Genomic DNA, 22,876 nt, shown 5'->3' on the forward strand with positions numbered 1-22,876 from the left:
CTTGAATACTGAGCCTGTGACCGCCTCCTCAAGTCATTATGTCGGCCAGGATCATCAGTGATCCTAACATTTCATTCTGAAGGGGAAATGAATGATGTTGAGATATATTAAACCAGAAAGCACAGATATTAACCTGATGATGGTGCTAGAAGAAAAGTCAGGAGGTCACTATAGTCAGCAAGATTAATCTTCTGGGGAACACGAATGAAACAAATTTGATGGAAATGAATTTGTCCATTTAATTCATAGAATTAAATAAACGGCAGATGTTAACCTAATGGTGGTGCTAGAGAAAAGTTACCAAAGGCAGTAGGATTCATCTTCTGGAGAACATGAAAGTTTGACAATCGATCGGTCTGGATTTAAGTAGTGGACCACTAAAGCCACGCTGTTAAAACCCGCAAAAAACTGTTCTTTTCTCCAACCAAACTTGACAGTCTTTAACTGGCATTTATTTTGACCTGCAAATCACCAAATCTGTGAGCAAAGAAACAGTCAAAAATCAGTCTGTAAATATCGACCTAATACCAACACAACAGTGCAAAATCTGAATCATAATCTAAATAAAGTGTTCAAATGCCAATGCAGCCTCTGAAGGCTGGACGCTGGATGGAGACACAGTCCGTAATGTTCTCTCTCCCTGTGTGTTTGTGTCTGTAGTGTCGGTGTTGTTGCCTCAGGCTGATGGAGGCTCCTGGTCCTGGTCCTGGTCCTGGTCCTCCATGATGGCCTCCAGAGCCTCCAAACCATCCACAGTCACAGTCAGACTGCCGACCACCTCGCTGCTGTCCTCCACGTCCAAAACTGCAGGACGGACACACAGACAGACACTGAGTACCAGAGGGAAGATATCTGAGGATTAATCTGAGCCCAGAGTGCTGTCATGTGTGTTTGTGGACCGTTCAGGCTGGTCTCAATCAGGTCTTGCTGTCTCTCCAGGATTTCGGGGATCCTGAGGAAGGCCACCCCCACGTCCTCACACTCCCTCTCCTGCTCCTCTTCCTCCGGAGGCTCGCTCACCACCGTGAACCGGATTCTGTCAGAAAACAACATGCACACATGTCTCGTTTTTAATTATGTTACTGTAACATGACAAACTAAGCTTTAATTTACCACACACCTCTCCATCTCCGGGCTTCGTCCCTGCAGGACTCCCCTCAGCAGCCGCCGCCTCGCTGCATTGTTCTCTGCGTCCACGGGAACGACTGCAGGACAACAAACGGTTCAAACATCGTTACAAACATTGGAATCTGACCTTCTCTGGAAAATCACACAGAAAACAAAGAGTGCTGTGATTACACACAACCCAATTAAACAATATTTACTGCTCTTGCAGAAAATATTGAATTATATTAAAAATGAGCCGAGAGAGCACAATGATTTAAACGGCAAATTGTTTCACCAGAGGCAAAAATCTGGTGTTTGGAGGCTACTCAACATGTTCTGGTTTCAGAGGAGTTTGTACAGTGAAAGTGGACAAGGCAAGGAAAGAAGGAGGGCTTAACACAGGAGGTGGACAAAGAAGGATGGAGGCATTTTGACTGTCACCATCTTGGTTCTTGGTTGTGGATATTTAAAGCTAGAAGACACAAGAGGCTAAAATCTAGCTCTAGATATTACAGTTACACAGATCATTTGCATTTTAAACGCTGTGTCGGTGGAGAGCACAAGCAGCCCCCCAGAGGTCTTGATCAAGTCGCCAACAAATCTGACCAGCATGCATTTGTCGATTCAGTGCAGCCCTGAATCACTCCAACAAGCCTATTTCTTTTGGGGCCGTAGCCATCTTGTTTTTTGGTTGTCAGTGACTGGAGAGGGTGCCGCAAAGTACAACAGAATGCTAAATAAGACATTTTTAGGGACAAAATGTTGAAATGAACTCTCATGAAGTGAAAACACACTGTGAAAGGGTTTAAGTTGTCAGAGGAAAACCTGACCTGTCAATCACCAGGTATCCACAACCTAAAGCATCCCCTGCTTTATGGTCTATGTGACTCTAAATGGGACCATCATTTACTAAATGAACATGTTTCAACAATTCTCAGTCAACGACATGAATGTAGAGACAAAAGAGGATGCTTTATATCAGTCTGCTTAATGATGCATATCACTGCGAGATAGCAGGGTTTCAATGAGATTTTACCTGTATAAATAAAGGTTAAAAGGTTGGCGGATACGACACTGAACATGAACACAACCATGTTATACTGACGTAACTATCCCTTTAATATCTCTGATTGTAGCAGAGCATTCTGGGATGTTGCTGTGGTGTCCCAGAGACCAGGTCCTCACCCTTGCTGTAGTTGTAGTTGATGCTCTTGCCCTGTGAAGGTTTGGGCAGGGACAGGGGGGTTTCCTCTGTGGGCAGATCCAGCAGAGAGTACTCCACAAACAGACGCACCACGCTGCCGTCTTGGGACACCCGAGACTCCGGCCTCAAGCTCAGAGACACGATCTCCAGGCGAACTCGCTCCAATGGCTGAGGACCAACACAAGAGTTTGGGAGATAAGTTCCGATAATGAGTCACTACAGTCACATTATGCTGGAAAACCAACAAACTATCAGCCTTCAGATTCAACTCGTAGTTTGTTGTAAATCTGCTGTGAGACTTTAAATGTTGATGATGATATGATCAGTGGAGAAGTGTAGTGAATATACGTCTCAGTCATAGCAAATATGTATCGAAGAAAAAGCATTTGTTACACTTGAAGTGTAAATAAACTTGTCTGTGAGGCGCAGCTGAGACACTATAAATAATAATAATAGCCTGGTTAAATAAAGGTTATATTAAAAATAAGATTCTGAATCCAGCATTCCTGACCAATGAAGTAAAATTATGGGCCCAAAATGGAATATGACCTATGTCCCCTCCTAGTTAGCTGGTGTTACAGCCCTGGTTAGCTCAGGAGGTAGAGCTGTTCGATCCCCGTCTCCTCCTTGCTGAGTGCCTGGTGTCCCTGAGCCTGCTGCTGTTCACTAGCCTGCTGCTCGGCTAATTTTCTGTAGCATTAAAGAATGACAGAATTAGCAAGCTAGCTAACTAGCCAGCTATCTGCTATATAGCTTGTTAATTTCACTTTAATGTCACATCTGTTACAGAAAATAAGTTAAACAATGTTGTCACTCATGTGACAATATCAATGTTGTTTCCTATGGTGTACTAACTGTTGTTTGTGGCTTTATGCTTCATTAAGTTACTACTCCACTGACTGGGGTTACTGTGGAACCTCACCTCAGGGAGTCCGCCACTTGATTGATCAACAACAGCAGACTGACTTCATTGGAAGTTTGTGGTGTTTACTTAGACCAGGATTCAGAAAGAACCTTATTGTACGCAGAATAAAATCGAACTGCACCTCAACAAAAACAAAAGCCCTGGACTGTGCTGTGTGCTAACAACACAATAATACTTCCTTGTGTACCATCCCTGCACTATGACCTCTCCCTGTGAGTCTGCCGGAGGTAAACACAGGCGCTCACTGACCTTCCTCCCTGCAGTCTGCCCGTGAACAATGTAGTCATCGCTGTCGGACTGAGACGATTCACTCTGATCCTCTGTGGCGGCTGGAGGCTCCTCAACATCTGGATCCAACAGGGACATAAAACACATCATTGGCACGGCGGCCAACGATAAAGATTCAAAGGCACTTTAGGCGCTTTCCTAAATTGCGTTTGACGTCTGGATGTTGTGAAGGAACAGGGCAAGTGTGGCGTCTCTCAGAGGGCGTTAACATTTATGAAGGCTGCTCTAAAGATTATTGGCAGCCACATTCAATATTTATAGCTGTTCTGCTCAGGAAACATTGTTAGAAAACAAAAACATTTGCACCTTTAAGACAGAGTGAGTTCTGGGAGTCTATGTTGGTAGTTTGACCCTCGACTTAAAACAAACACTTGTTTTCTTTCCACAGTGTAAATAGAAATATAACATACAGTGTTTTGCAAACAGAGAATTGGAAACAAAACAGAAAACTTCGGTGGAGTCCACACAGTAGCATTCATTATTTAACAGGATTATATTCAGGTTTATTAAAGCCCAGAAGGATTTACCTCCACAACATCTGAGAGTAACTGTCAGTCTGGTTCAGAAGGTTTAATAATATCATGGTTCTATTAATCAATACTCCCTCACCTTCCACGAGTTCCTCAGAGATTTCAGAGTCGGAGTAAGACTGAGAGCTGGCTGCGACCAGCTGACCTTCAGAGAAGTGAGACTCCTCTTCTTCATCCTCTTCCTCTGCTGCGCTTTGAGGAACCGGAGCTGATGAAACCTGCAAACACAGAACGTACAGATTTGTTATTCTTCTGCAGACTGGAGGGAGACTCTCCATCAAAGTGTTTATTTGGGACTGAATTTGACATTAAGAGTGGTGGAATATTACTTAATTCATTTATTGAATACTCTGCTATGTAGCGATGTCCATTGAAGTGGAAACGGTGGCACATTTCACTACATTTTTGTTTTCATTTGTTGTTTTTTCATGTTTATTACTGGAGGACCTAAAGACATATGATAGAATACACCCATCAACAACACGGTAGGTGGCTGAACTAGCAGTAGCGGACCTTGAGGCGATCACCGTCCACGGCCGATCACCCACCAGACCTGCTGCACCAAACGCCACAGAAACTGTCCCAGGAGGAGATGGAGGATATACAAGATGGAGCTAAGCTAACCCACAAAGCACCTCAGGCACTCCACTACCCAGTATGCTCCCGGCTGAGTGAACGCATGTTGTGGATGTCGGAACATCTGAATAATGAAATCCCTTTCATATAGACAGGAAAATGATGAACAATTGACTTTGAGTTGGTCACACCTCATTTTAAGACCAACTTAAAAAGATGGGTGAACTCATCGCTGGACCCTCTGCAGTTAACCTACCAGCCTCATCTGGGAATGGATGATGCCATTATCTACCTGCTGCAGTGAGCTCACTCGTATCTGGAAGGAACTGGTTGCACTGTGAGAATGACACCATCCAGCCACTGCTACTGAGGAAGTAGCCATTCCTGGATGACAGATTATCTGACAGACAGGCCGTAGTTTTTCTGAAATGGTGTTTAGTAGAGCTGGAGCTCCCTTTCCTTTCACCTCCTACACCAAAGACTCTAGAAGGCCCAACTTATCCCAAAATTCATTGCATGCCGATGATGATTAGATTTTAATCAACATGTCAATGAGCGGATCGGCACTAGGAGATATATAATATAAAAATGTCTCCATGTGCACCCCAGGGGACTGTGCTCGCCCCTCTTTTGTTCACCCTGTACACCTCTGACTTCAATTCATCCAAATGTATTGTTTTTCATATTAACAGGTGGTAACTAAAGACTTTTCAGTCTCCTGCAGCTTTACATGAGTTATTGAGGCCACTTCCTTATTATCTTAATTAACTCTGCAACCCTGTTCCTCAAATTCTACCAGAGCATCACATTTAAACTGCAGCTTATTATCAGCCTGTGGTTTTAGTCTGGGTCGTCTCTTTTTAGAAACAAAACACACAACAGGACATTACAAGTCTCACCTGGTCATCTTTAGCTGTGGGATCTATAAATGTGACCTTTTTGGCAGCTGGTGCATCCTTTAGCTGTGTCCTGTGTCTGAGTTTTGGCAGCAGGGCCTGATGGGAAGAAAACACCCAGAAACTTTAACGGTAGATATCAACATTTCCTGACATGATTTAGAGAGCAGTGCTTCAGACTGTCAGCATGACCACAATATGATAATACGTATTCATTTATCTGCTGACCCGAGACGCAGCAACCACAGATGTTTGATCCAGATGTCTCTCTTCAACGTCTTTGTCTTTCTTCTCGTCCTGCACTCTGTGCTGTTCTGTTGGCTTGATCTCTTTCACTTCTGGGATGAACTTCATCTCTTCAACAGACTCTTCAACAGCCACGGGGGAGGCCAAAGGAGGGAGGTAGGTGAACTTCCACTTCAACGTCACTTCAATGTGGCCCGCGGCGAGTCCAGACGGATCAGTCAGCTCAAACACACCTGAGGGACAAACAAGAGGCACGATCTAGACCCTGGAGTAACTGCTTTTAACGAAAAGCTGAATAGCGTTATTTGACTTATAAATTAAGGTTAAGAAAAGAAGCAAAAGTTTGAAACCTGAAAAATGACTGCAAGACAACAGCATATAAATCAGCATATGTAGTAAAACGTAGCTAGGCGGCTAGGGGAGAAAACATTTCCAGTGGCCCCTCACCAGTGATGTGCTTGTCCTGGGCCAGAGACAGCAGAGGCACTCTGGCCTTCCCCACATACGTGTCCATCTGCTCCTCTTTGTAGTCAAACACGTAGAGCTGCAGGGCCTCAGACTTCAGGTACTGGTGCAGGTCTACATCCATCTGAACGGAGTAGGACTTGAGGTGGTTAATGTGGGGGTCGCAGCAGTCGTGGACAGTGTTGGTTGGGTGGTCGGCGAAGCCAAAGAACTTGTAGACCACGTAGGGGCTCGGCTGCTGGGAGCCTCTAGACAGCTTCAGATCTCGGCAGCGTTGGACTGTGACGTCGAGTTCATTCCAGCCGTGGCCGCTGGCAGGCTGCAGCTGTCGGGCAACGATTAAAGGTTAATGTGGAGGATCATTCTGCACAAACTTGCAGTTATTGTGATGCTGTGTTCACACCATAACATAAGAAAAATAAAACTAGTCTATTACAACGTGGGATTAATCTTTGTAGCTTCAGCCATCACATATGATAATATTCCACTAAAAGCCTGAAATAATAGGTTGAATAAGTGAAGAAACACGAGCAGATGGGTGATAAACAAACTCTCAGCTCAGTCAAACTTGTTTGGGAGAGGAAACAAAAACGTATTCCTGAAGTTCAACAGGTTACAGACAGATTTAACTCAGACCTGCTGCACTGCCTGAGTTTCAGTTTTGCCTCGAAATAAATGTGTTGCTGTTTAAAAACCTGTCTGATGATCAGACTGCTGGCATTTGTTGTTAGTTACTTCAGCGACAGAAATAAAAGCCACGCTGTGATAAACGTCAGTCTTCCTTTTCCTGCAGGTACCTGTGCGTCCTGGTTCAGAGCAGAGCTGATGAAGCCGGCGGCCTTCACCTTCTCTTTAAACAGCCGGAGGGTCTCTGTCATGGGGATCCTCAGCCTCAGCCAGTAATCCACAGAGCCAAAGGGCAAAGCCTCATCAGACACACCTGACAGAGGAGCAAACGTCTTTCATTGTGCCGTAATTATTTATCAGAATGACTTATCAACAAAAAGATGAATTATTTTAAACTGGAAGGAGCACTAATTTGTTAAATTTGACTCATTTACTCTGGCCTGCTGTGCTTCCTAACTCGTCTGATATCAGCCAGAATTGTCAACTCGTTGCACTTTGTGTTTCAGTCGACAGAAACTTGTTGGACTGGACAGATTCAAAGGTTGCCACAGCAAAACCTCACCTCAGTGAGTCTGCCATTTGCTGCTAGACAGGATACTTCATACAGAAGTGGTCCACCAAGATCACAAAAACGGTACACATAAAAATGGCTGACCATCCTGCAACATTGTTGAATTGTTCGCTCTACTCCTGTTTTATTTCTATGCTTACACAGTTTCAAACAAACCTTAAAACCTACTATTAAATTAAATCATCCTTAATTTACAGTTAATTTCCTCATTTTTTCTTTTATGCCTTTCTAATTCTTTAATACAGAATACTATTGTGAAGCTCATGGTTTTGTCTCATTGTTTAATTTGTATTCTTTCATTTTTTATTCATGAGTTGAAGGATCATTAGTTGTTTGGAGCCAAAATGAAAAAAAATTGAAAAAGTAATGTTTTTTGTCGAGAGGGTTCTTTGATTTATTGGCACATACTTAACTAACACAGCCTCTCTCCAATACTTTCTACAGACCGTCTTTGTGCCTCTTTGTCTCCTCCAGTTTGTACTGTGTTTGATTCCATCACTTCCTGCCAGCAGGGATCGTTAGTCTGATCTCACTCACCGACCAGCGGCACGGCACCATGAACCTTCCCGTCCTGCTCTAGCAGCTGCTGCAGCCGAAGCTGAGCGGTCGCCAGGGTCCTCCAGTCTAAACCCAGGGCCTGATGCAGCTCCACGGTCACAGAGCATCTGTGGAGGTAGTCGAGGAACCCGTCGTCCATGCTCACCACATACTTAGAGGTGAACCCGTATGTCGGCCTCTGGCCTGTCACCACTGGAGTGGCGTGCAGCTCAGACAAATAGAAGCCGTAGGTGCAGAACGTGGAAGGTTTGTCATCGCCCAGAGCCTGCAGGGCGGACGGAGACAGCGTGGCTCCGACCAGCTGAAGCTCCACAAGGTTCTCTCCACGCTGGAGGTGAAGAGTTTCATCAAACTCATCAGCCTCATCTTCATCTGTGACGTCTGCTTTGAAGACGTAGGTTTTGGTGCCGTAGGCAACATCTCTGAGCTGAGCTGAGGAAGACAAACAAAGAGTTTCAGCCGAGGGACGAACAAAGATCGTAAAAAACACCTCTCACTACACAGTTGTCCATCAAAAACTCAGGAAGGTGTCCAACATGATCAGTGTTTCTGTGTTCATTGTTCTTTACATGTAGTATATACACCGATCAGCCATAACATTATGACCTCCGGCCTAACACTGTGTAGGCCCCCCTTTTGCTGCCAAAACAACCCGTTGAGGCCTGGACTCCTCTAGACCTGTGAAGGTCTGCTGTGGTAACAAACTGCCAGGTACTGTGTGTTTTGACACATTTCTATCAGAACCAGCATGAACGTTTTCAGCAATATGAGCTCCAGCAGCTCTTCTATTGGATCGGGCAACGCCGGCCAGCCTTCCCTCCCCACGTTCATCAATGAGCCTTGCCCGCCCATGACCCTGTCGCTGGTTCACCGGTTTTCCTTCCTTGGACCACTTTTGATAGGTCCCGACCCCTGCAGACCAGGAACACCCCACAGGAGCTGCAGTTCTGGAGATGCTCTGACCCAGTCATCTAGCCATCATAGTTTGGTCCTTGTCAAAGTCGCTCAAATCCTTACGCTTGTCCATTTTCCCTGCTTCTAACACTCAACTTTGAGGACAAAATGTTCACTTGTGCCTCATATATCCAAACGAGATACACAGTGTTATTCATGTCACACCACAGTGGTCATTATGTTATGGCTTATCGGTGTATATAGTGTAGCACAGTATATCAATACTAGAAAAGCATCGCGATACCCTGCAGTTAAAAACTGAACGGGGAGAAACAAGACCTAGAACTGAGTACTAGACTGACAGACCCTGCTGCAGACTGTGGCACTCAGAAACACTACCGCGTTTGTCCACTGGGACTACCAAACACAGTTAAAGATCCCATATTATACTCATTATTATTTAGTTACGTAACAACAGGAGCTGAATCTGAACAGCCTGTAGGAGCACCGTTGTACCAGTGGGGGCGCTGCAGAGACCATGCAGGAGTCACTTGTTTTCCTCATTCTGGGATTTGACAGGCTCAGGGAGGACCAGTTTATAGGTGTAGAGACCAGAAAAAAACTGTTTTTCATAATATGGGACCTTTAAAAGTTCCTTGTAGTAACTGTAATCAACATATTTTACCATATTAATGACAAATTAACTTGTGCACTATTTTTACTTAATGTGCATTTTTGAAGGGAGCCTGAGAACCAAGACATTTAGTACCAACAACTTTTTGTTGTGCACATGATAATAAGTAACTCTAAGTGGATGTATGAGGATTTGTTGGAATGATAAATAAATACCTTCCAGTTTCTTGATCTTGGCAGCCCTGGCGTCGAGCAGAGCGGCCTGTCGTTCCAGCTGCTGCTCACACTCCACCTTGTTTCCATCCATCTTCTTCAGCACAGCTTCCAGCTCCGCCTCATCACAGAGACAGGAAAACATCCACAGCACTTACACTTTGTAAGGAGACACTCTCCTCACGGTCACACAGAGATCGCTTTAACACAATCTGTGACTAACAAGATAAAAACCAGTAGAGAGTTAACAAAGAATAAGAGGAGAAGACGTTGTGCGGACTTGGACTAGGAATGTTGTGATTACATGGTCGTCCACCAGCATCTTTGCACTATGAGCTTCAAGTTCTGAGGGTTAAAGTATGCAGGTCTGCAGCTGACTGCCTTTACCTTGTAATCGTGGCTGATCTTGCTCTCCATGCTGAGGATGTTTCTGGTCTTCACCAGCTCCTGGATGGTTTCAACGTGAGCGGCTCGCAGCTCTCGGACGGTGGTCTCGGTGCTGCTGCTGCCTCCCTCCTCCACCTCCTCCAGGAAGCCCAGATCTCCATTCCTCTTGGATTTACGCTTCTGTGTGTGTGTCACATTTACATCACTGCAGTTGTGGTAGCAAAAAATCATTGCTAACAATATCCTGTGAAATAAAAATGTCTAGTTGTGCCGTACGATAATATCATTGGTGTCACAATGAAATGAATGAGAACGTAACACAAAAATGATTTGACAAATCTCTGTATTGAATGCCCTGGACGGCAAAAAATAACATTTTAATTATGTATAAGGATATAATAGTAGTATAGTATTCTTTTATTATTCAGCACTGGAGTCACTTTTACAGGTTTACACTGTAAAATGTTTATGCTTCACTTACCTTAATGAGCAGAAGAGCCTCAGTGAGTTCGGCCATGTCGTATTCATTCTCCTTTAACCAACACAACATGATGCCATTAAACTTGTTGCTTGTTATAATTGTTATTAATATTATTGCCAATCTAATCATCTCACCACGCTATAGAATTTCAAACGATCATTAAGTTCCTCTAGCTGCTGCTTCTGTTCCAGAAACTGGAGCTGAAGTTTCTTATTTTCTTCTGTCAGCTTCTCCTTTGAGTCTGAGAAATCCATCACATTGAGAAAATGAGGGACTAAATCACGTTATCATTATTCATATGAATTATTCATATTTCTTTCCAATATCAGGATGATATATACTCCACAAATATTCTTCAATATTCTTCATAATATCAGATCAGACCAACACAGATTATTATTATTACTATTGTAATAATTCATTGTTATTATAGTCAGTGCATTTAGATGTCAGCCTGAAGGTGACAGCAGTACCAGTACCTCTCTCAGCCTTGATTTTGTCGAGGATTTCATTTTTGTCAACGAGGTCAGCCTTCAGTGCCGTCTCTAGCTGGACGATCTGGAGCTTCAGCTGCTGCTCCTGAATCTGCCACTTCTGTTGCCGTGACAGATCAAAGGCACTGGAGACACAAAATCATAAAAATGTGTCATCACAGCGAAATCTGGAGACTTGAACGCAGGTCTTGGCCAGATTTAGTGAGAGAAAATATTGTGGGTTCAAATAAATTTAATAAAGATTAAAGGGAAAATTCTCTACCTTTTATGTGGATGTCCAGTCATCGTCAATTGAAGCAATACATTCCTGATATGCTGCTATACTGACCCAGAAACCTCAGTTGTCCTGCTTGTGAAACTGTGCCGGCAGTGACTACGTGTACCAGGATGCACTGCTCCTGACGCCCGGAGTGCCACCGCTTAATGCAGCTGCATTCTCGGCCTCTCTCTGCTGCTTTTCCTCCACTGTATACTCTGATAAATACACGCCGCTTAGTGAGCCAGAGGCCCACTATCGTCTTCCTGCAGGGCCAGAGAGCCCCAGACCTCTGCATGGTACAGCTTTATTTTGAAATGCTGTATTATAAAAGCAACTACAATTGCTGCATCTAGAACAGCAAGGGCTCTCCGGCTCAAAGTGTCTGTGGAGGCTATTATTCCAAGCTGGATTCAGGAAGAACAGCAGATTTTGCAGCATTTCTGGATCGACCATAGCAGCTAACTAACCGCTTCAATCGATTACATTTACCACCAATACTGACTGGACATCCACATAAAGAGTGGAGAATTTCCCCTTTAAGGACATGTTGGAAGGTGATCTGAGGGGCAGCCTGACGAAGGCATGCTGCAGGGCCACCCTGTGTTTGGCTGAGCTGGTTGAATTGGTTTCAGATTATTTGTGTTGGAAGCAGTGAGAAGATAATCAGGTGTGTGATGGGAAACAGGGAAAGAGAACGGAGGCTTCTTACCTGTTGACCAGTTGTTCATTATTGTCCTTCAGCATGTCCCTCTCCTGCTCCACCTCAGTGATCCTCTCCTGCAGCTACACGAGACAGACAGAAGACATGAGTCCATCCTGAGGTTTATCTCTACCACAGACTGACCACCAGCTTTGAGATCATAGAAACCTACGTTTACATGAACACTTTACCTCTTCAATTTGCTTAAAATATGACCGCACAGCAGGAATCCAGTTTTCAATTATTCATCGGAAGGCCAATATTTCAGTGAGGTGGAGGTTTTTATGTGTTTGGTAAATGTCTTTTAGTTCATTTAGGAATAATAAAGTGATTAATAAAACCGTTCTTGGATTGTGTCTGAGAGGCAACAGCAGATTATGATAGTTTAAAAAAATAAAGTCACCTGCTCCATCTTCATCCTGGATATGTTGGAGCTCTGCAGCCGTTTCTCCAGGTTCAAACTCTTCAGCCGCTCGTCTTTCAGCTGACCCAACAGCTCATCCACCTGCTGCATCGCTGCATCATGACTCACCTTCTGCGTCCTCTGACTCTGAAACACACAAATGTACTTTCTTAGAAGACGCAACCTGTTATTCAATATCTTCTCTCCTTCCTCTGTTCATAGAGCTCCATTAAAAAAACACGTTCCTCCATCACCATGAAAACATACAGTGTAGTTTATTTAGACCATAGAAATAAAATAGGAGCAGAAGGGACATACCCATTCAAATCAACCTTGCAGGATGGCCAGAGAACGACAGACATTTTAATGTGTACCGCTGCCATAGCAACCGTTTCTTATTTCTTATAAAGTAAACAGACTTACAGCGAGCGTTGGACTCACTGAGGTGAGGTTTCCAGTAACAACTATCAGCGGAGTAGTAACGTTACGAAGCACAGAGAGAAAACTAAGAGTAAAATGTAAGAACTTATTGCTGCATCCACATATTCACACCATAGGAAAGAACATTGATATCATCCCATGACTGATTAGAGCACTAAATGTGGATTACACTACCGCTGAATATATTCCCCAACAAATTTCCTCCTGAAAAACCACAGTGACTAGCTGTTTAAGGAAACTGATTAAACTATATATTTGTGTTTTTAAAGGTTGACTTCTTCAGTAGGAAGCGGTGGGCTTGAAGTTCTGGTTCGCCAACATTGGTTTTCTATGTCACTGCCGGTTCTCGGCTGTAAAAGCTTCTCACCTCTTGCAGTTGTAGAAATCGTCCCTCCAGCTCTGTGACCCTGTTGGACCTGTCAGTCAGCTGCTTCTGCAGTTTGATCATCTCTACGTTGCTGTTGACATGAGACCTGAGAGAGAACATCCATGAGTGAAACCCTGAGATGTGTGTTCACACAGCAGATACATGTGGGTCATTCCGTGTCATTTCATCAAATTTCTGAAAATCTTCCCACCTGACCATCTCAGAATGTCCTGAAAAAATTCAAATACAAAGACACACTTGTTAATAGGCCAAATCCAAAATATTAGGTCTCTACTGTCAATAGTTTTCTCATGAAACATCATTGAATGAAGGGTAGTTTAGACGGTTTTTGGCATCATGCTCTGAAAAGCCATTTTTAAACAGCAATATCTGGAAAACTATCTCACCTGTGGCCTTCAAAATGTTTACAGAGTATATCTGTTACTAATAGCCTCGAAACATGAAATATGAGGGGTGTAGCTCAATGATAACCTAGTATGGTAGGCACTTAAAATGTGGCTTGTTGAAATAAAGTAGTACATTTGAAGAGTGACTGAGCTCCCATTTTTGCAGATAAAAGACTTCTATCACTTCTGCCTCTATCTCTGGTGTTAGCTTAAACATTCTACAAAATATGGTTTCTCTTAGATTATTAGTTTCACAGATATTAAGGCTCAAAAATGGAAGTAAACACATCTTTGCCCAACTTCAGAGTCATATTCCCAAAAACTGTATCAGGTCCAAACTTACTTTTTTTTTTAAAGATCATATTCTTGTTAAAATCATATTAAAAAATCAGGAGGGTGTTTTGCCTCATTTTGTCGCAGTGATTTTTTAAAATCCTGATATTGGTGGGGTTTTTGTGGCCGTTTTTGGTACTGCATGTCCTAACAGCCTACTAGTAAACATCACAGCAGGGCAATTCAATTGTGTTTTTTACCATTTACCAAAGACTTACATGTGACTAAATGCTGCTGATAAATTTAGCCTTACGAAAACATTAAAATGTAGCACAGTTGTAGAGGCAATACGTCCTTGGATGTGAGTTAAACATGCTGAACCAGCTTTTAATGTCTTAAACCATGAACAAACAGCATATATAGGGACTGTACATTTTGTCATACTTATATAAGTATATAAACAATACACAATCAAATCAAATAATCTTAATTTGAGCATAAATATTTTACATTACAGTAGAAAAGTCTCCAAAGTTTGATATTGAATAACAGTTTGTCTCTGTGCTCACTATGAGACAATATGTGAGTTATGATCAGAAATGGTGGATAGGAAGTATCAGAGATGTTTCAGATGAAGATGAAGATGTACTGGTTCAGTTCATGCACCCACATGGCCCTGCCAAGAGTTTCTACTGGCCTGCATAGAATTGCAAGGATTGGCGTTCCCTCTCCAGAAACCCGGTGCATGTATTTATTTTTTTATTTATTTAAACCTTTATTTTAACTCGTTGGTCACTGAGGTTTCCCTCATTTACAGGGACGACGAGTTTACAATCATGTATGCCATCAAAAAAGATGAGCACAACAGAGCAGAGATGTACATTAGACAATTTGTAAAGTGACTGACAAATTAATGAATGTGACGAAGGAATTGGATCTAAAAGATGAAAAATGTGTGATCCCTCATAGTGAGCATAGAGACAAACTGTTATTCAATATCAAACTTTGGAGACTTTTCTACTGTAATGTAAAATCTTTATGCTCAAATTAAGATTATTATTTGATTTGGTTGTGTAATTTATATACTTATATATATATAACTATGACAAAAGTCTTCAATATTATGCTATGTTTGTTCATGGTTTAAGACATTAAAAGCTGCTTTCAGCATGTTTAACTCACATTCAAGGACTTATTCCCTCTGTAACTACAACTGTGCTACATTTTAATGTTTTCGTAAGGCTAAATTTATCAGTAGCATTTAGTCACATGTAAGTCTTTGGTAAATGATAAAAAACACAATTGAATTGCCCTGCTGTGATGTTTACTAGTAGGCTGTTAGGACATGCAGTACCAAAACCGGCCACAAAAACCCCACCAATATCAGGATTTAAAAAAAAAAAATGCGACAAATTGAGGCAAAACACCCTCCAGATTTTTAAATATGATTTTAACAAGAATATGATCTTTTAAAAAAAGTAAGTTTGGACCTGATACCTGTTTTTTGGAATATGACTCTGAAGTTGGGCAAAGATGTGTTTACTTCCATTTTTGAGCCTTAATATCTGTGAAACTAATAATCTAAGAGAAACCATATTTTGTAGAATGTTTAAGCTAACACCAGAGATAGAGGCAGAAGTGATAGAAGTCTTTTATCTGCAAAAATGGGAGCTCAGCCACTCTTCAAATGTACTACTTTATTTCAACAAGCCACATTTTAAGTACCTACCATACTAGGTTATCATTGAGCTACACCCCTGATATTTCAGGTCTGGAGGCTATTAGTAACAGATATACACTGTAGAAATTTTGAAGGCCACAGGTGAGATAGTTTTCTAGATATTGCTGTTTAAAAATGGCTTTTCAGAGTATGATGCCAAAAAACGTCTATACCCTTCATTCAATGATGTTTCATGAGAAAACTAATGACAGTAGAGACCTAATATTTTGGATTTGGCCTATTAACAAGTGTGTCTTTGTACTTTAATTTTTTCAGGACATTCTGAGATGGTCAGGTGGGAAGCATTTGATGAAATGACACGGAATGACCCATGTGTACAACCTCCTCCTGTCTGGTGTGATGGGAAGTCCAATCAAACACAATCAATAGATCGACTGGTCAAACAAAAGCTCACAGATCGCAGACAGATCTTTATATAACAGTTGTAACTAAACAGTAACAGTGACGACGACAACACGACAATCAATGATTGTATAAAAAGAGTCTAGAGATCGTGTGTGGACAGAGCTTTCCAACGTTACAGAACAGGGTTGGTTGGTGATTAAGCTACACCACCTGGCTCCAGATCAGGCCAATAGCTATATTCAATTAACCTGACTCTTGCCAGATGAATTTCGTTCCGCCTAGCTCCACTCATCCATCTGGGATCGCTCCATTGGAGAGGTGTTTCAGAAGGCTGGGCCTTATCAAAAATCCTTGCATATGATTGGATAAGACACTTGTCCGTCATCTTTATTGACGTGCTACTTCAACCACTCACATCGAAGCCAACTCGTGACGCTGATGAGAGCGACGCTGGGAAAATCAAAACAGAACAACCGACATCTTGGATATAGCAGCAGTGCAATCAGCAACACAACAACACGGATGAAATAGCAGCATCAATGTTGACGCTTGCTTCCTCGATGCGAGCCGCCATTGTTGTCTGAATCAAAACAGTCTCACAGTCGCTTCTCCGCTACGTCACATCTATGAAACTCCCGCCCTGCGTCCTGATTGGCTCATCCATAAAATCTGGTGCCGAAATCACTCCCAACGGAAGCGATCCCAGATGGATGTGAGTGGAGCTAGGCGGAACGAAATTCATCTGGAGAGAGTCAGGTTAATATTCAATACCACTATCTGAAAAAAGTGGTTTGGGTGTAGTTACTCTTCAAGGAGGTGTTGTAAGCAGTGTGAAGCATGAGTTTAACAGGTTCACAAAATAAAATCCTACCTCATTTTGGAGGTCTGTTGCTGTCGAACCAGCAGAAGTCTCTCCTCATATTCTGCCTCCTTCCTCCTCAGCTCCTCCCTCAGCAGCTCGGATGCTGCCTCCATCTCCTCCATGTGGCTCCGCTGGAGCTCGATCACATTCTCTCTGGGACACAGAGAAAGATACCAGCTCACGTTAAGTCACTTTAACGATACAGAATTAGATAAAGAAAGTGTACTTCTCTGACTCGCATGTTAGAGACCAGAACAAAAAGCCTTGTTGTGTCCTACACAGTGTTGTAAATGTTACTCAAAAGCAGACGTAATTAGTAACATTACTCTTTACTTTCATTACTGAGCCACCAACTTCATATTCTTTATTCAACATTTGTAGAAACAGAAAATGTGGCATTGTTGTTATCAGCCAGCTGACAGTGTGTTGGTACTTGATTGAGTGAATACAACCACTAATTTATCTTTAGTCTAGTGTAATCTCGATGAACGAATATCTGCATATGAATGCAGAATCTGCAGGTTGGGCATGGGAAGCATTCTGGTTTCCATTTGTAGTGTGAATAGTAGTAGTCAGAGTTTGGTTGGAACGCTGTCCAACTCTGAACAAAACCAACTGATTCACAAATGCGGGCCTTCCAATGGCTAACATTAGCAAGCCAGCTAAGAGCAGCTGAGCTTAGATATTCTGTCCGTCCTCTGAATGAATTCAAACTGGCACAAACACTCAATGAAACTCACCATGAACAAGTAAACAAGCTGACCCCCAACATGCAGAAGTAACGGAGTATTTCTGTGATCAGTAACTGTATTTCAATGACTTCATATTGTAATCCCGTCCCTGCAGTAACATTACTACATGTTTTAAGTAATCTGTAAAAGGATTGTTATTGTGGGAAAGATTAAAGACTTCTGAGAACCCGATCATACTGAGACACCTCACAACAGACGCTCCGAAAACTAAAAAACACATCAGGCAAAACAGTTGATGATCCTGTGTAGTCGGCTGCGTGATCAACCAGGTGATCAAATGTGTATTGAAGCAGACCTGGAGCTCTTGATGTTGCTCTGCAGTTGGCTGAGGAGGAGGTGAAAACCCTTCAGTTCGTCATAATGAAAAACCACTAATATCAACCTTTCGTCTGCATTTGTCCATTCCTACATGCTACTGGCAGCATCACTGTGAGAAATATCTTTTCAGTTGATAGATGTGACCTTTAAACCAGCTGACTGTAGCTTTAAAATGCTGGACTGCTCCACAGGTTGTGTATGATGACTCACAGGTTGCGGACCTCAGCCCTCGCCTCCTCCAGCAGGCTGTGTCCGAATCGAGGTAATAGGCCGGTCGGGGGTCTCCCGCCTCCCTCTGAGCTCCGGGTACCTGGAGGAGACATAACCAAGGAGTTTGTATGTTATGGCCTCAACAAATGTCTAATATTACTCTGCTCTGTGACTCACTCTTTGCTCGTGTTTGAGAAGGAGAGGAAGCGTCGTCTCGCAGCTTCTTTAACCCCGAGTTGACTCGGGACATGACTCGGCCGTACGGCATCGGCCTCCTGCTCTGAGAGTTGATGAGCTGTTGCTTGGCCACAAGGAGGCGCTGTTTCAATCCCTCCTTCTCAACTTGCAGTGCCCGCACTTTCTCCTGAAGCTCCTCCATCATCTCCTCCATCTCCACGTCCCGCACCCTGGAGACCGGCTGGCCGCCGCCCACTGCCAGCTGCTCCATACGACCCCGGTCCTTCACCAGCCTCATCAGCTTGGTGCCCAGTCTGAAGGGAATGTCACCATCAAGTTTAAAGGGACACAACTTCAGATCATTATGTAACCTGTGAAAACAGCTGTATAATGTCTTCTGAAGGTCTCGAGGGAGCTTTAATGGTCCTACACAGGCTTACTAGGAGGGATTACAAGACTCCTTCCTGGAGTCAGAAAGGCATTTAGGAATAGTCTAGCGAGTGTACCTGTGTACAGAAGAAATAGAGGGTTTATTTGATTTAATTTGAAATAATTCAGTACTTTTCCATTTCAAGTTGGAATAGTGATTTTGCGTTCCTCAAAACAAGATACACAGATTAAAAACATCGGCCTATTAAAAAAAAAACTACCAGGCTCCATTGTAAAACACAGAAATTTTACCGACTTACCGACTGTAAAACACACTTCAATCAAACTCGACAGAAACAAAAGAACTCATCAAAATAGTTTACATTGTTCCAACAATCACTAATTATGAATCATTAAAAAGAAACCCACTAATTTATAATTTTAGATGTTTTATTCACTCCTCAAACCTACCAGACTCCAATGAAAACACAGTTATTTAAATTTGCTGATTTTCACTTCATTCAAACTCAACAGAAACAAAATAAAACTCATCAAACCGTCTTGGTTAGTCAAGTATTGGCACTTCCAACAACCACCAAATGTTTGTGTGTGTGTGTGTGTGTGTGTGTGTGTGTGTGTGTGTGTGTGTGTGTGTGTGTGTGTGTGTGTGTGTGTGTGTGTGTGTGTGCGTCTCACTTTTTGATCTTGTCGTCCTGTTTGTGAATTTGTCGTTTGAGGAGCAGGGTCTCCTCATGGAGGCGCAGAAACCGGTCCTCCAGCTCCTCCCTGGACACCCGCGAGATCTCCTGCCGCGCCCGAGCATTTTCATACACCGATGACTCTGTCACCATTTAAAAAAAAACACTCATTTTTTGCTGATTTAAGCTGCTGTGAGTAAACCAAATTCAGGTTTAAGATTTTTTAAAATGCAAAGAAACAAACGGAGCTGTAATCAAACAGACAAGAGATGGAGACCACAGAAGAAGACAAAGTAAATAGCATATAAAGAAAGTGTAGGAATGTGGGGTTGCTTGTGCAATGTGATGTTCCTGAGACTTCAGCCTAAACTTCACCACATTCATGTTGCCTTTCCTTTTTTTCCATACTCAGACTTACTGTTTACTAATGTGCTTTCTGTATATACAGCACATGCATTTATTTACTTATTTAAGCACAAAGTTTCCCACTTGTACCAGGTAGCAATAGAGGCTAAGTCCCGCCCTTTAGGTGAATAACCATGGGACCTACCACAACCTATACAAAGTGTAATCTTTGAATCGACGGACATCGTATGTGTCATTCATGGTACAATTCAAATGGGATCAGAAATTGTCTCTCGCCGTTGATTATCGTACATAACTTAGCCTTTCGAGAAATCTGCAGCACATAGAAAGTACAGCATTATTTGATTTCTTCCCACAATTAACTCTAAGCACACTTTCTTGTAAAATAAATCAATCTGGTTATCCCATCATCTCTGCTGAGTTCTCCTGGTGAAAAAAGAAAATCGACAAACATAGAAACCTGCTGCGAGTTGGGACAGGTTCACTGTGGTGTCTCTGACTGGCATATCTGCTGCCGTCTCATCAAGTAGAGTGGACATATATCAATCTGAAAAGGAAAATGGCTTTTATTAAATAGAATTCACCTTATTGTATGTACTGGGTTGGTGTATAGTCCATATCAACCATTCTGTAGTCGTGGGGGAAACATTTGTATTTAAAATCTAATATATGGGGCCAGATGTGTCTCAGTGGGTAAAACTGGTCGCAGGCTTTAAGGTTGGTGGTTGCATCCCCGAATTCAAGTGTCCTTTAGCAAGACGTTGAACCCCGAGTTTCTCCCCAGACACTTTACAGCAACACACTGCTCTTTTAATGCTTAGGATAAGCTAATGCATAGGTACCTTTTCATATATGTACCTGTATGACGAATTGAAAAATTGTTTTTCTTTAATCGTATTAAAACTAATGTCGTAATGCATAAGCCGTTTTAATGAAAGCTTTACACTTCAAAACTTTAACTTCTGGTGTATTCGCCATTACCAAGTGGCAAACCAATATCATTTCACTGTATTATGATCTAAACCTTTAATATGAAAGGTTTAAACACTGGAGCAACACGAGGCGAGCTGGATACACACAAAATAAGTATTTCACTGAAATACGTGCTGCTTGCTTGATATGAGATAAGACTTTCCGGATTCTTCAGTGCTTTGAGCCAAATGAAGGAATATGTAATCCTCTGGCCACTGAGCCGAAAAAGATGCCAGAATCCAAACGAAGTCTGACGTCATATCATCTCCACTGATTTTAAATTCAATACCTTGCATAAACTAAAATAGTGCACATATCTTAACGTAGGTAAATGTACCAACGGCGGTCATACAAATAGTTTGTGGTCTAGCATATGTTGTGTGTAACCGAGCAAACAATTTAAACCAAATCTCTAACTAGCGGTGAGTTCACGTTAGCTACATTACCTTCGTTAGCTAGCTCACTAAACATACTAACGGGCTAAATAGCTCTTTCTTATGGCAGTAGTGATATTTGTGTTTCCGTACTTTATAAAACAGCTTCAAGGATTCCCGTGCTTACTTCTGAAACATTTCTTACCTTTTAATACGACTATATTCAGCCCGAATGATGGTTACTATTGAAAACAACTGCTACTGTCGTTAGGATACAACTACGCATGCGCCGAGTGAGTAGCTTTCTGGGAAATGTAGTTTTCTCTGAACTAAACGCCTATTTCCGCTGTAGGTGCTGTTTCTTACTTGATAATTACTCCAAACGCATCTAATGTTTGATGCTACAGGTGTAAGATTATCACACTGAGACTTGAGTGGATAACACAAAGAAAATCAGCTGTTTTTACTTGATTCTTCCATTGCAGTGCTGCCTTGTTAGTCTCCTGTGTATATCTGCTCTATTTCAGCTGATTTCCATGATCTTTTAGCCATGCCAATCTCTCTGGAGGGACACTAGGCCAATTTGAGGACTTTGTCTGACCTGACTTTAAATATAGGCCCATGAGCAGCATGGTGGTGAGACGGCTCACTGGTATACATACATACATCCTGGCGAACCTGACAGGCATGCTGTCAGATGTCTGCCTTTCATGAATCGGCAATGGATCTAATTTAGTAGCCTGAGATGAGAGTTCACTCTGCATGTCAGACTCATGGTTTGCTACCCAACGATCACTGGACCATGACAGTCTCCCCATCACCGCTGCTTCTTCCAGCCGTAACCTTTGACCCCTCCCCTCCATCTCTTTAGGCCGAGGCGGGCTGGGATGCTGCAGTGTAAGTGTCTGTCAGCAGCAGACTGTCAGAGAGTCAGCCTGTCGTTGAAATCTATGATGCCTGCCGACCTTTTGTTCAACAGGCCGTGCCTCCGCCTCAATGCAGCAACTGTCAAGTGCACTCAGACGAGCATGGAGGCCCTTTTTACCTTCATCCCACAATTGTAATATAGGCAGATTTACCCTCAAACATGGGCTTTTATGCAATAAAAAAATCAGAAGAGTTCAGACCTGCTGGGCCGTTTAACCTTCTGAATATATCACATGATGCAAGAAGTACTGAGACCTTTTATTTGAAGTATACACCTCCAATAAAAAACTCTTATTCTCCCTTGTTCCTTCACTGTGATGTTTGAGCTCCACTATGCAGTTTGGTTTCATTCTAACACCAGTAGTTTCTCTGAATAGTTCACCTGAATTCTCACCTGGACGTACCTGCAGTTTGGAGTCAGTCAAGGTCCAGGAACTTAAGAGTATAAAAACACTGTGAAAGTATTAACACCACAGTGTGAGAAAACAAGTTCAAACATTTTAAATGTCAGTAGTTCAAAGTTGTTCTTTCCTTTTACTGCAGAATTAAAAAAGGAATACAATTTACAATCATAAAACTAAACGAGCCATAAATATAAATGAAATGACAGAGAAAGGTGATCGAGATTATTATTCCAAGCAGAGTATTAAAACATGTCTGGGAAAGTTGAAGCACTATCTCTGAAACCATTAACACTTGAACTTAATTAATTTAGTGCCAAACTGAATGCACAGTGTCTGATTTACACTCATTTTGCAATTTACTTTGGTCACACCTGGATTCATCACTCCAGGCGATACTTTCTTCGATCAAGACAGCA

General features: G+C 42.4%; 1 protein-coding gene across 1 annotated transcript; it reads right to left on the reverse strand.

Annotated features, from left to right (window-relative positions):
- Positions 1 to 435: 435 nt before the first annotated feature.
- Positions 436 to 21,408, reverse strand: rpgrip1l (RPGRIP1 like). Its single transcript, XM_084017597.1, has 25 exons — positions 21,335 to 21,408; positions 20,244 to 20,330; positions 19,416 to 19,560; positions 18,351 to 18,664; positions 18,174 to 18,273; positions 16,903 to 17,046; positions 13,266 to 13,371; positions 12,458 to 12,604; positions 12,064 to 12,137; positions 11,081 to 11,220; positions 10,736 to 10,842; positions 10,602 to 10,652; positions 10,121 to 10,300; positions 9,737 to 9,854; positions 7,973 to 8,425; positions 7,035 to 7,177; positions 6,220 to 6,562; positions 5,755 to 6,005; positions 5,530 to 5,625; positions 4,134 to 4,272; positions 3,486 to 3,583; positions 2,293 to 2,479; positions 1,121 to 1,205; positions 900 to 1,036; positions 436 to 804 (listed from the first exon to the last, which is right to left on the reverse strand). The coding sequence occupies exons 2-25, from the start codon at positions 20,320 to 20,322 to the stop codon at positions 677 to 679; spliced, it is 3,765 nt and encodes a 1,254-aa protein (XP_083873723.1). The 5' UTR covers positions 20,323 to 20,330; positions 21,335 to 21,408; the 3' UTR covers positions 436 to 676.
- Between the last annotated feature and the right edge of the window lie 1,468 nt (positions 21,409 to 22,876).

Source organism: Eutrigla gurnardus (genome assembly GCF_963514095.1).
Source record: "Eutrigla gurnardus genome assembly, chromosome: 9".
Classification (NCBI taxonomy): Eukaryota; Metazoa; Chordata; class Actinopteri; order Perciformes; family Triglidae; genus Eutrigla; species Eutrigla gurnardus.

Bases quoted from the DNA above. Each gene is read 5' to 3' on its own strand.
- rpgrip1l (XM_084017597.1), bottom strand. From the start codon at position 20,322: ATGTCCACTCTACTTGATGAGACGGCAGCAGATATGCCAGTCAGAGAC. The intron at 17,047-18,173 runs GTGAGTCATCAT...TCTGTGTCCCAG, and splicing joins AGGGCTGAGGTCCGCAACCT to AGAGAATGTGATCGAGCTCC. The intron at 6,563-7,034 runs GTACCTGCAGGA...GTTGCCCGACAG, and splicing joins CTCTGAACCAGGACGCACAG to CTGCAGCCTGCCAGCGGCCA.